Below are 14,420 nucleotides of genomic sequence, written 5' to 3' on the forward strand. Positions count from 1 at the left end.
ATGCAACATTAACCCTTTGATGTTCAGAGTGTTGCTTTGAAAGGATGATATCATTAATATAAAACAAAAGCAAGTTTTTATCATCATTTTTTTTACTTGTTACCAGTATATACTATTATCATTGGAATTAGTCTCTAAACACTGTAAGGAATCAATATTGTTTTATAAGTAAAAAATTGAGGACATTTCTGTCCAAATTATAACAAGGAAATTTTAGTTTTATGTTGATAAATTGTCTACTGGACAAAAAAAAAATTCTGTTAACATTGAAAAAAAATCTTTAAAATATCTGTTCACACTGGATATATTAAGGAAATTCCACCTAACAGTGAATAATTTAAGATGGAATTTCTCTGAACACTTGATATATACATATATTTAACTTTAAAATTCAAAACATTTTCAAATTTACACAGCAAATTTACTGTAAATGTGTACATATGACATGCATACATACGTTTCATAGCAAATGCAGGCTATGTATACATAGGCAATTATATTGAATATTTGTAAATTAATACATTTTAATGAAAAAATATGTTTAAATATGACTAATTCTAAGATTTTACAGCTGAGTACTGTACTTTTTGGAATTATACAGTCACTTATTTAAGTAACTTCATTAATATTTCAGACTTTAATAATTCTGCAGTGCTTTTTAAATCTTTAGATGCTATGACATCATCTCAACATATTGTAGATTAATGGCTAATGTTTTTGAATATGATAAACCTTATATTTGTAACCGGACATGTCAAAGGGTTAATGGTGCAGTTTAAAACACAATCCATTAAATTAATTATAGCTATTTTTTGTTACTGTATCAGAGATTGCTATAGCCCAACTATTTTAAATTACTATACTAATTTAAAATTTAAGTTTATTTTTAATTTTATTTTAAGTTGCATATAAAGACAGCAGAAAAAAACAGATATTCTAAATGTGCAGTATGTGGTAGATTATAATGATGATAAAAGTTTTAAACCAATCAGATTTAACATTTTGCTGAAGTTTGTGTCATTGTCTAAATATTTAATGTAGTTTCTGAAATTATTTGAATTATGTATAATTATTTAAAAAGTACTTATGATAATGTCCCAGTTATGTGGTTAATACTTTTTAATTTTCCGACTTTTTAAAAATTCTTAAAGTTACAGTACAATTGAATTGAATTTATCTTGTTAAAGCATTTTTTTCTGCTTTTGAGAATTTGAGAAAGTCATTTTACCTACAGCAGTTTAGGTTATGCTTTTTACATAAAAAAAAATTGGGTAATTTTGGAGCATCTCTATTGATTAATTCATGTTGAAATTCTGACACAATGTGAAGAACAGAAAAATTCCCTTAAGAATAATAAAAAAACAGCAAAAATCACAAAGGATTTGGGCCCTTTAAGCCTTTAATAACTGGGACAGCATCATATGGGTTACATAATATACTTTTTATACCTTTTTATGCTAGAATATTTGTTAGTTAAATGTCTTGTTAGCTAAATGTTTTTTTTTTTTCTCTGTAAACTGAAATATGAATCAGGACTCTCTTCCCCTACGAGATTTTAATGCGTAGCAAGTTGAACGCCTTGAACATGGCCTTTTTACTCTCTCTGTGTTTCCCCTGTTTTTTCTCCTTTTGTCATTTCATTGTGTTCTGCATCAAAATTCCCTACATTCCCCAGAGCTGCGAGAAGGTTGGTGTGTTTTTACTTTATAACCATCTCACTGTACCAAAAAAAAAAAAAAACATAAACAGGGAAAAAACGTGAAAGAATGAATTGTAAAACCCAAATGCCAGTAGAGCTGTCAGGAATACAAATGAAATGAATGTAGCTGCACATTGTTGGGGTTTTTTGTTTCTTATTTCTGATGTTTCTCAGTTTGGTTTCCTTTAGTTTCTTTTCTGTTATGGATAGAGTCCCTTTCTGTCCGTTCTCTTATCCCCCTGTTGCTGTTGTCCATTGTACTGAATGCCCATGACCTCGGCTATGATGCTTGACCGTCCAAAAAGTGGTGCATGTCTAAAAGGAATGCGTATAAATTTGGTGAATCAGATTCTGCATGATGAGCAAGTCCAGCTATTGACCGGTTTTTCTGTACAACCCTTGGTGGCGATGTCAGTGTTCCTGCTTAGTAGCTAAATTTTTACAATTTAACTATCAAATCATCATAGATTTATTGAAGAAATTACAATATGTTGTTAGTGACTGTACACAGTTTAAAGGTATAGTTGAAATTTAAAAACAAAAAGATAAATTCTTTAGTCTTCAGCCATTAATAATTATTTGTATAAACTTTTCTCTTATAATATTATAACTTATAAACATATCACAAATATGTTCTTAAAATCTTACGACTTAATTCTAAAATTAGTTCTCAAAATTGTATTGTATTTTTATTTTTATTAAACAGTGTCCCTAAAATGCCATAAGACACTTAAGTGACATCATCCTTTGGAGTGATGTGTGGAAAGCAAACCCAATTTTGCTCTCTCTCAGGGCTCTGGCAGCTGATAGCAAGCTACATGAACAGGATTCGAATCAGCGATCTCCCGATCATAGTGGCAGCACTTAGCCCACTGGACCACTCAGAGCCTCCCTATCTTTTAAAAGAAAAATTATGTATTAATGTGGTTTAGAACATCGTATAACTTTGCTGTAGTCTATTAAAAAAAACGATATTGAGAAGTTCTGGCACTCCTCAAACGTTTCTTACAGCCAGGCACACTGAGCTACCCTCACATCTTCTGCTATCTCCTAAACTAAAGAAGCACACAGCAGTAACAAGTTTTGGCTGATTGAGTGCATCTAGGGGTGAGTGATAAAGCATGTTTAATTAATCAGCTCGACTATACGGTACTGCATTATAACTCCACATCAGTGGGTTCATTTTAAATAGACAATAAACAAACATCTGCTCTAATTTTGAACCCTGCAGAAACTGTTCCTGTCTTCACCATGACCGGGTTTAGAAGATCTGATAGCTTCAGTTTGAGTTTAAGGCTACGACCTGCTTTGTTTTTAATAAAAATGAAGGGCAACAAATCTCAGTAAGGCCGCCAAATCTCGCTCAAGGTGGAGAAGCTGAGCCGGGGCGTTGAATCTCACCAAAGGCGGAATCAGACATGCCCCGTAGCTCAATATCCGCTGCTCTCGCTCCGTGAAGGATTTTCCGTATCGCGGCGCTCCGCGGGTCGCTAATGAAAGAATGATGTATGTCGGGCATCCTTCGCAAGACTTGACAAATGTAATGATATTCAAATGAACGGGATAACATTGTCTTGTGGGAGCACCGTTCAATCGAAAATTAATTAAATATAATAGGAGCGAAAAGTTGTATTTAATAATGTAAGATTTCCTCTCCAGAGGAGCGCGGCGTCTTAAGCCGAATGAGCTTCATCAATTGTGGAGGTTTTTATCTCTCGCTCTTTTTCTCTCTCTCAGTCTCTCACTCTCTGTCTCGCATTCTCTCTCTCTCTCTCTCTTTCTTACATTCACAGTCATTCCCAAAACATGAAAACGTTGACACAGGCCTCCGCAGTGTCGGGCCTCCGCAGTGTCCGAAGCCCTTAGTGTTAATGAGTAGCTACTATACAGAGCTGCAGTAGTAGTCAAGGTTCATCCTGCAAAGCAGAATCGAGGAGTTGAGCCCATGTAATTTTAATTAAAAGCGATCCAGCGATGGGAGAGTTTCACTGCTCGTTAAGATCAGGGAGGATTAACCCTGCAAACGCCATCACTGCCGCCGCTAATCTCTCTCGCTCTCTCTCTCCCCTCCACACGATGACAGACAATCCCAGACTACTCCCACCATCACGGCTTTGGAATTGCAGAGAGGGAAAAAGATCAAACCAGTGTGGAATGTAAACTTGTTCGTTTTGAAGAATCTTGGCAGTGCAACCCAGTCGTCAAGCTTATTTAAATGATTTATGCTCTGTAAAACCCAATTTGTTGCTTACTCAGATGGATTAGAGGAAGCGTTTGATTTGGCTCCTCTAAGGTGTCCTTACTTCACTTGGGAAACTTGCAAGTGGAAAAGTGCAGTATGCTTACATTTTGTTTGCACAGCTCAAACAAGTCAGACTGCTGTTTTTTTTCTTATAGTTTATTTTCAAGTCATTTTAGCCCTTGCGCTGTAATGCAGAGTTTGGGCACTCCACCTTAAAGTAAATACACATATATGGGAACCTAACAAATGCTGCACTGGGCTGCAAGATGTGTAACTTTCGAAAGTTTCACTTATTAACTGTTTTAAATATTTTACACAAAAACTGTATACATACATATTTGCAAAGACTTAAACAGCTCATGTTTTATAATCGTGTTAAAATATAAAAATTTAATTTCAAGACTGAGTTCTACAATAAATGTTAGTACAAATTATTAGAGGTGTGCAAATGAATTATTAACCAAAGATACGAGGTATTGTTTATTTATTTATTAATTTGTTTTTAGATTTGATGATTAACCGTTTCATCGGAACAGCTCTTGAAAGCAGTAACACTGACAAATCACCCCTTTTGGTTTTGATCCCTGAATGGACTGGATGGTTAACACTTCTTCTGTCCCTGCCTGAGCCGCATCCTTCAGCACTTTCCTGTCCGCTGTGTCCACTCTTGTGTCCTGAGAGACAGTTGTGCCTGTATCTGATTGCTGTTTGGCTTTGTATACCAGCTACCTCCCTCCTCTCTTTCTTTATTCCTCCTGAATCTCTCTGTCTCTCTCTCTTTCCCCCGTCTGGTTCTAGTTTTTAATAGATTGTTCTGTTGATATCCTGTATTGTAATGCTAGTTGTGAGCTCCTCTACTGACCCTGTTTATTGCTATTTATTTTCCTCACTTTCCTTCCCTTCATTTCCCAAACATGGTTACCTCTCTGAGCCAGCTATGCAGTATTTTGCATGCAAGAAAATCCAGCATAACACCCTCCCTCCCTCCCTCGCTCCTTCCCTCGCTCCCCTTTTCTGGCTGGGTGCCTTCCATCTTGCATTTTCATTGGGAATGTTTACATGTTGACTTGTTTACTCGTCTACTTGTTTACTTGCACCCGTTTCGGCCGGCTACTTGTCTCATTTCTTTATTGTTCGTTTGACCTGTGTCCACTTTTTGACCGGGGCTGCCGCGCAAGTCACAAAATCGAAGTATTCTTTATTTATTTTTCTGTAAACCGGCCTGACCGGTGCCCCCCGGTGGTCGCCCTGTGTATGTTTGATGTGGCAATGTGAGGCGGCACATTCCTTCACATCAACTGGAAGAACGCAGCATTGAGGTTGTCGAAGCGAAGCCCGCAACACGAGCATGCTGCCGCACCTCCAGTTTACCCCTACCCCACCCCCAGCACACACCCTGTGTCTTCCAGAACGGATGGTAGACCCTGTGCATGACGATACTGTATGTGACAATGTTAGTCTGTAGCTCCTCCCTCCTGATCCCTTCTGTTACAACTGGACAGACTTGTGTTTATGTGTGTGTTTATGTGCCGACGTGTACGCTTTGTTGACCTATCCATCAGACCATCACTGTTAGAGCTGTAAGAGAACAGATTGTTGAAACCAAAACCAAAAATGTATAATAAATAAGAGAGACAGTGATGTAAGAACTTTGCCTACAGTGGAAGAGATCCCTCCAAGCTCCGTCCACAAAAAGCCAAGCTACTGTTGCAAAGTAGGACATGCTTTACAGACAATTAGACACGGTAGTAATGAAATTCTTCTCCCAGTCTCCAGAAGGGTTCGGAAAACAGAATGGCTGTCCAGTAGGGGGCGCTACAGCCTCCTAAAGTTTGATATAAAAACAAAACAAAGGCCAAAAGAGACCTAAATACAGTGCAAAAATAAAGCACAGTGGACTTCTATCTAGAGTTCAATTCAAAAGGCAATTCATTGAAAATGAATCAGACCTGATATTAAGAATGTTTTACTGACACAAACATAAAATTGTTTGGTCATTTAAAAAGTCAGGTTTTTCCTTTTACACTGAAAGAAATAGCAATATGTTTAAATACACTATATCAGTAGAGACCTTCTTAACAAAATACAAGGGCAAAATCCTGTATCTATTTATTTTGGGACATTTTTGTTGGTCTATTTATCTTGAAATTCTGACAGAATGAAAAGAACCCATGCCATATTCAGATTATTCCAATACATCCTCAAAAATCTGTGAGAAAAATGATTATTGATACACTTTAAATACTGACAGTGTTTTGATGGTATATTAAGCATTGTGCTGCTATTTCTAACTATATTTCGATTACTACCAACATTGTAGTAACAGTTAGCTAAGAGACAACTGTATTTGCTGCATGTGTGGGCGGAGCTTGAGTAGGACAGTTGTCCGATATTTATTTTATTTATTTATTTTTTTTTTTTTTATTCTTACTGCCCAAGGTTCAGTGGCTGTACGAGTTGTTACTGTTCCGTTTGTACTCTTTCAGTTCGCCGGGTCCCTCCACGCTTCTCCATCCCGCCCACGGATAGCGAGATAATGCCAGGGGGCAGCGTGAACATCACCTGCGTGGCTGTGGGGTCGCCCATGCCCTACGTCAAGTGGATGCTGGGGTCAGAGGACCTCACCCCGGAGGACGACATGCCAATTGGCCGAAATGTGCTGGAGCTTACTGACGTCCGCCAGTCCGCCAACTACACCTGCGTTGCCATGTCGACACTGGGTGTCATCGAAGCGGTGGCGCAGATTACGGTCAAAGGTGAGTGGAGTGTGATTTAAAACAATGGAAAATTGTCTGAGGCTGATGTGTGGAGTGTTTGTAAGTGCTGTTAAAGGTAATAGATGTTGTTCTCCTTCGTTTTTCTGTTTTTTTGTGTGTTTCAGATCACATGGCATGCATTTTTAAAGTTCTGTTCCATGAAAACTTTGTAAAAATTTAGCGAAAACGATTTAGAGGAACAGTGCACATTATACAATGGTGCTTTGCAAGCATCTAAATGACAAAGCAATCGGCACGTCCAAAGTCTCAGAAGTGGACAATAAGCCAGAGTCCTTGCATTCCTGTCTGGGTTTGTATTGTGTTGTTTAGTCTAGACTGCAGACTTTACAGACATAATAGATCCTCACTGTTGTTTCAGGATATCAGTAACTGTACATTCTTGGGGAATGCCTGCCAGTATGATGGCAAGCTTTTTTTTAACTGGACTGATTTTGGTATGTTTCTTTTTTTCTTAATCTTAATGAACAAATTAAAACACACTAATCATCAAACATGAGTCTAAAAGGTGTGTTTTATTACTGATGCTGAACCCAGTATTTTAATCTAATTAAATCTTTAAAAAATCTTAAAAGTCCAAATTATATTTTACATAAAAGCAAAGTAAATGTAAAGATAAAAATCTGAAATAAACATTTGGAAATAAATTAATTTTGGGGGAAGAACTATATTACAGGACCCTGGAACACTTTTTCCAAACTCACTTTTTCCAAACAGACAGACAGACACACACACACACACACACACACACACACACACACACACACACACATCCTTCCTACCAGACACAGCAAAGTGGAATTAGTCACAATCTGCCCCCAGGCTAGCAGTTGCAGCGTTCACATTAATGGAAGATGGCTTCTAAAGCAGCCACAGTGCTTTCATATCAGCTTACTCACAAACAATTACCAGCATTAACCTATTCATGTCTAATGATAAAACAAAACAACTGTCATACAATTCTATAATAAACACTCAGTCTGATTAAATAAGTTAACACAATATAGTGAACATGATGCTATTCTGTTCTTTATCAGGTTACTTATTTTCCCTAAAATAAAATAAAAATCTCCAGAAGGGGCAGGTTTATCCTGCATGATCTGCACAGTAAATGTCAGAGTGGAATCAGTTTTGCAGCAGCGCGGTCATAACAGGAAAACAGCCGACAGGTTGTGGTGGGTTAGAGTGGCAGGTACTTTTGCTTGCTGGAAGCAGTGCTAGGCTGGCTTGGCCCGTTTGATTATTGGCGAGGAGTTTTGTGGAAGCTGGCAGTCTACTGAGTGTGCAGGTGCAGTACAGAGAAAAATACATTCAGTCAAAGAGAATTTATCATTTTTAGTGTACTTAACTGGGTGGTATAAATAAAACAATAAGAAGAAAAGAAGAAGTCATTAGTGCAGGATGGTCAAGACTTGGGCTGCACAGGGATGAGCTTTTATTAGAGTGGGAAAATGTAGGCATGCATGGCGTGGATAGAGAGGGTGGGTTCCGGCAGGAAAGATGCTACATTTTACAGGTTTTAGCACATTTTACCTGTAGATGAAAGGGGCCCTCTAATCCAGAAATGACTTTGGTGTAGAGCTTAGATTCTCTGCTCGAACCCGACCTGACCCGAGGCCGGTTCGGGTCAAGATTTAACGGCACATTCCTCGGACCGGGTCGGGTCGTGCTCCAGAAAATAGTCAGAGATGAAGGCATCTGTTTTTTAATTATATTTTTATTTTATATAAAGCTCTGCTGTGATTATCAAAATGTTGCTAAGTAAACAATTGTAATTGTTAACAAAAATGAACAAAATAACAAAAACTGAAAGTGAAAAAACATTTTTGTTAACTGAATCTAATAAAAACGAAAATTAATAGAAAAAACGTAACTAACTGGAACTGTATTGTGTGTTTAAAAATAATTAAAACGAACTGAAATCGCTGATAGAATACCCTAATTTTCGTGTTTATTTTATGTATAAGTGCTGTTTCCACTCCCTCAGTTGTACAGTCAGAGTCAGATGTTAATTTACGTAATTCTGATCATATTTTGCTCATTTAAACAGCCTGTTTTTGGGGCGGAGCGGGCTTGGGCTCATAATGACAGTTTATGGGTCGGGATGGGTCAGCTCGTGCAGAACTTGCACAGGCTCGGGTTGGGTCGGGTCGGATGTTTTGGGCCCGATCTATCCTCTACTTTGGTGGGCCAACGGGACAAGTCACAAGTTTGTGATAAAATTATAGGTATGGTTCTTTTCCAGTAGATGATGGTTGTAGAAGCAATGATACACAATAGAATAGTGCACAACCAGCCAAACCTCCTCTGTATATACTTGTATACACTGTTATATATATATATATATACTGTTATATAGGGAATCACAGGGAATCTCATGATACGATATTATTACAATCAGACTAAAAGTATTAAACTTATAAAATATGTAGTGAAGTAAATGTGGTAGAAGGAGAATTATAATACTGCAGTAGATACAGATGCATTATTTTAACCTCATTAAAATTACATCTCTGCCACCTTCTCAATAGACTAACACAAATGTGTCAAGCGTTTTTTGTTGCTGTGTGTTTTCACTACTTGTGGTTTGATATCATATGAAGATTAATAGATGAAAACTACAAATCATTTTTGATTCTTAACAAGCAGGGATCCAATTTGCTTCTTAAGAAAAGACCTTGTCGCCACCCCCCCTCTTTATCGGCATGACTCTGCCAGGGCTTTTAGGCCTTTCGCTGTATTACATTAGTCGCTAACAGTGTTCCAGTGCGCTGCCTCTGTTCGGCTGTAGCGAAGCAAGCTGACACGATAACCTTCAGCTAGCGTCCCTCAGGGGAACAAATACATGCTTCATGAATGCTAATAACTGTGTCACTCCACAGCCTCTCTTTAGCCCACAGATACAACTCCGTTACACCATCTGCCCAAGGCCTTTCCTTTTTTCCCCAATTTCCTCAATAAACGCAATTATTAATGGCTATTAATTTAAGCAAATCAGCTTTCATAATTTAAGTGTAGAACTGATGATTCGCTTCTTCATGTTTCTCGAGTGCTCGCAGGAGAGCTAGCTTCAAAGCAGCTACGCTTAACAAAGACCTGTTGTAAATGAACACTTAATTACTTACTTTCTCAATGACGTTTTTATAATTAATTTAATAATCAATGAATTAATCATAAGCAGCTAATTAAAGTAGACTTGGCTTAGTGTTTTTTTTTGTTCTTCAAAAAAGGAGCCCCCTAAAACCCCTTAATTAACAGCAGCCTAACTTAATTAACTTCAAGTACTCACTCTGGTGACCACATAACAAATATATTAGCTTCATAGTAGTTAGCAATGTAGTTTAATTTATAGCAGTTATTAACACTCATAAATATTTCATAGACCATTGTAAATAGTCCAGACATACTTAAAAATTATGACCCACATATAAAATCTTATTGCGTTCATTAAATTAAATCTTCTGACTACAGAAATCTCTCTATGTAGACCCTGCTGGGTATCATCTTTAAATATAGTTGATAAAAAGTCTATGATCCACCATAATGATAACTAGGTTGTCTTTTAGGTTGTGTCTGGTTTAGGTCATATAAATTCAAAATACCTTTTAAGGCATTTTATTTTTTGTAGAGTTCCACAGAGTTCTATTTTAGGATCTTTTTTATTGCACATTTTGGGCAGTCTTGATCTAAAGTGACAGTGAAGGAATTTTGTATAGTTTTATCTTGGGTGGTCATCCAGCAAGATACATTTATTTATTTATTTATTTATTATTTATTTGTTTGTTTGTTTATTTTTACATAATCATAATTTTAATTACATTTAAATTATTAGTTTATCCGTTTTCATCTGATCAAACCACTGAAATTAATGTAACACACTTAGGACTAAAATTTGAAATGCTTGAAAGTGTTGCATCACTTTGTAATATAAACAATAATGGGGTAAAATTACATTTTCACAATTCATGTTTCACAAGTTTCAGTTATTGGGTCTTTTCCATTATCTTGCGTTTAGCATTAGTGAATACAGCCCTGGAAAAAAATAAGAGAGCACTTAAAAATAATGAGTTTCTTTGATTTTACCAAATTGAAAACTTTTGCACTTTGAACCAGGAGTAAAGGCATAAAGTTACCCAAAAGCAGTGTATAAGACTGGTGGAGGAGAACATGCCAAGATGCATAAAAACTGTGATTAAAACCAGGGTTATTCCACCAAATATTGATTTCTGACCTCTTAAAACTTTATGAATATGAATTTGTTTTCTTTGCATTATTTGAGGTCTGAAATCTCTGCATCTTTTTTGTTATTTTAGCCATTTCTCAATTTCTGCAAATAAATGCTCTAAATGACTACTTGGAATTTGGGAGAAATGTTGTCAGTAGTTTATAGAATCAAACCACAATGTTCATTTTACTCAAACATAAACCTGTAAATAGCAAAATCAGAGAAACTGATTCAGAATCTGAAGTGATCTCTTAATGTTGGTTGAGCTGTATGTGTTAGCTTTTTTAAGAGCAGTACAGAATGTTGTTGACAGGTAAATTCACATTTCCATTCCTTCCAAACATCAAGACTGTTGTCTAACATTTGTAAGTGGAAATTCCGGGATTGTCTACAGAAATTAAATCAGAAAATAATATTCATCATTACTCCAAACATTCAGCAAAAGCTTCTTTATGGGAAACTCTGCATTTCTGCTTTGTTTACTCGATTTGAAGCATAAAACTTTAGTGTGCTTTCAGTTCAGTTGTGTGCCTTTTGTAAACACAGCCACTAAATTAGCTTTTTTTTTTTTATCATTCCAGACATATTGCTGTAGCCTTTTCCTCCACACAGAGCAATGCAGGGAAAGTTTTCATGCATTTGTTACAGTAGAATTGATTACTGTAGTGTCCTTTTTCACTGGGCTTTCTAAGAAAACAATCCATCCTCCACAACCTGTACAATACCAACCAAAATAAAAACAGAAATAGCCCCTAGCCCTCATTGCCCTTTAGAAGAAAACACTGCACTTGTTACCTGTTTCTTTTAGAGAAAAACAACTATAGTGCTTGTGTTTTAAGCTCTACTTCACTGAACATCTGACTTTCTATGTTGCTGTGATCCTATGTTCTTGTTTATAGCTCTTATACAGATCTGTTACTGTAGCTCCCCTGTGAAAACTAGAGGGAGGGGTGGGTCTTTTACTGAATTTTTTTTTTGTGTGTGTTTAATTGTGTGTCCCAAATGCACGGTGGCTACTATGGATAACCTCTCCTGCGTAGTGTCTTTTGACATATATTTATGTAATTATTAGACAAGCCCATCACATTTACCCATATAAACTCCATATTTACATTCTATAGCACATTATATACAATTATATCTACAAGCATACTTGCCCAAACCAATCTGGCTCACCTGGTTAGCGGTTTAGAACAGACTCCTCCAACAACCATGTTGCAACCTGCAGTTTTTACAGTTTTATCACTTCCTGTGTACTTTTTGTTTTTTTTAACTCGCCCATAAAAGTATTAAATAATATCATACAATGTAGCACTTCCCTCGTTAAACACAACCAGAAAAGTGCAAAATGAGGGAGAAAAAAAACTAAAAGTAATGTATTGTTTGAGATTGAGACTTATGCACTTTATTTGCACTTGTTTCATGTTGCTGCTGTTGTTCTATTTCCCTACTCCCTACTCTACTTTTATATTACATGTATTTATCTTATCTATTTCATTAATTTTATATTTTATTTTATCTACATAACAATAGCTCTTGGGTGTAACTGGACCATGAGATTACAATTTCGTTCCACCTCATATACCACATGTGATGCCAATGACAAGAAAAGTCCTTGCATCCTTCTTATGACACTACTGCCTCAGTATTTAAAAACTATTTATAGTAGCTACTAAATATTGTTTCTTATGATTAATAATTAATAAGAATAATAAACCAGTCTCCATAAAACATGTTATTTCTCTTTTGTTCTAGCTTTGCCCAAGCCACCAGGTGTTCTAGTGGTGACGGAACGCACAGCGACGAGCATCACCCTCACATGGGACTCTGGGAACCCTGAGCCGGTTTCGTATTACATCATCCAGCACAAGTCAAAATACTCTGAAGACTCTTATAAGGAAATTGACGGTGTAGCTACCACGCGCTACAGTGTTGGAGGCTTAAGTCCATACTCTGATTACGAGTTCAGAGTTGTTGCAGTGAACAATATCGGCCGTGGTCCTGCGAGCGAGGCCATCGAGGACAAAACGGCCGAGCAGGCGCCTAGCACCGCCCCTCGACAGGTCAGGGGTCGAATGCTAAGTGCTACCACAGCTATTATCCACTGGGAAGAGCCAGAAGAAGCTAATGGACAGATCATGGGCTACAGGGTCTATTACACCATGGATCCGAGCCAGCACGTCAACCAGTGGGAAAAACAGATCGTTCGCAATGCCAACTTCCTCACTATCCAGGGACTGACGCCCAATAAGACCTATTATATAAAAGTGTTGGCTTATACCTCTGTAGGAGATGGACCTCTATCTTCAGACCTGCAGATCATAGCCAAGACTGGAGGTACGTACCCTGCGTCAATATGGTTTCATATAGTAACAGTACATGACATTAACGACAATTACTGTATAGAAAATCTAAACTAGTCTAAGCTAATGTAGCCTGTATTTAATGTATTTATATCGTAATCCTATGAACACATTAGCCAACATCCCAGGAAATATTAATGTAGGAAAACTAAAGCCCTATCTGGATGGGATTCGTTTCTCAGGGGGTCCTGGGGTATTTTTTTTTTCTTTTATGGGGGATCCTCTGTGATTTTATTCCTATCCAGAATGACCATGTATGTGTTTTTTCTCAGACAATTACAGGCTGAATTATCTGCTGTTTTTCACTAAACTGTGTGGTTCTGCTGTAATTTTAGTCCCGTCCAGACGTATATCTCTGAGTTTCGTCACCTCGTGTTTAATAAAATAGCTATTTGTCCCCTGCTACACACCGTAATTACACTTTGGGTGCGCGTTCCCACGGATATCCACATAAACACAAAAGCGAGTGGAAATGGAGGAGCTACTGAACGCGATGTCATGTGACTGAGAAAACCAAAAAACTCACTGATCCTCCTGTTTTTTTAGGTTGCAGTCAGGATGCAGTAGTTTTATCACTGAGTAGAAGTGTGAAATATTTTTCACAGACGTCCCCCTAAGAAACTAATCCCGCCCAGATAGGGCTTAAGCTGCAAAAAACAAATCATATACAATTCAGTGTTATTTTGATTGTATTATTAGATATTACATTACATTAACAAAACATATAGAAATTGTAACAGAGCAATCAGACCAGTGTTCCAGAGACTGTATTGGCATTTTGAGAGCGCCTCTACATATTTTAACTCTCTCTCTCTCTCTCTCTCTCTCTCTCTCTCTCTCTCTCTCCTTCATTTATAATGACTCTCTCCATCTTTGACTAGCAGTGTAAACAACCATAATCTCGCAGAGTTCCCCAGCGTCAAATTATTTTAGCTCCCAGATCTGTACTAACACTTTACAACGAATAATGCTATAAAGTGATTTGAACTAAATGAAAACACCCTGCTGGCTGGGAAGCCAAGAACACTATTTACTCTTTGAGAATAATTCAGAACCCGTTTTTCTCTTTACTCTGTGTTTCGGTCAGCGCTATTCCCATTCCGTCGCTAAAGCCTGG

General features: G+C 37.2%; 1 protein-coding gene across 35 annotated transcripts in view; it reads left to right on the forward strand.

Moving 5' to 3' along the window:
* The window catches only part of LOC103034479 (protein tyrosine phosphatase receptor type D), a 535,243-nt gene that overhangs the window by 439,441 nt on the left and 81,382 nt on the right, over positions 1–14,420 (forward strand). For 23 of the 35 annotated variants that reach the window (XM_022681944.2, XM_022681952.2, XM_022681947.2 and 20 more), the window contains 3 exons: positions 1,676–1,687; positions 6,428–6,697; positions 12,696–13,277. In XM_022681944.2, coding sequence (XP_022537665.1) covers positions 1,676–1,687; positions 6,428–6,697; positions 12,696–13,277 — 864 coding nt within the window. The remainder of the gene's footprint in view (positions 1–1,675; positions 1,688–6,427; positions 6,698–12,695; positions 13,278–14,420) is intronic. The other 12 variants (XM_022681953.2, XM_049472527.1, XM_049472528.1 and 9 more) reach the window with 1 other exon arrangement.

The sequence above is a fragment of the Astyanax mexicanus genome, chromosome 25 (genome assembly GCF_023375975.1).
Source record: "Astyanax mexicanus isolate ESR-SI-001 chromosome 25, AstMex3_surface, whole genome shotgun sequence".
Classification (NCBI taxonomy): domain Eukaryota; kingdom Metazoa; phylum Chordata; class Actinopteri; order Characiformes; family Acestrorhamphidae; genus Astyanax; species Astyanax mexicanus.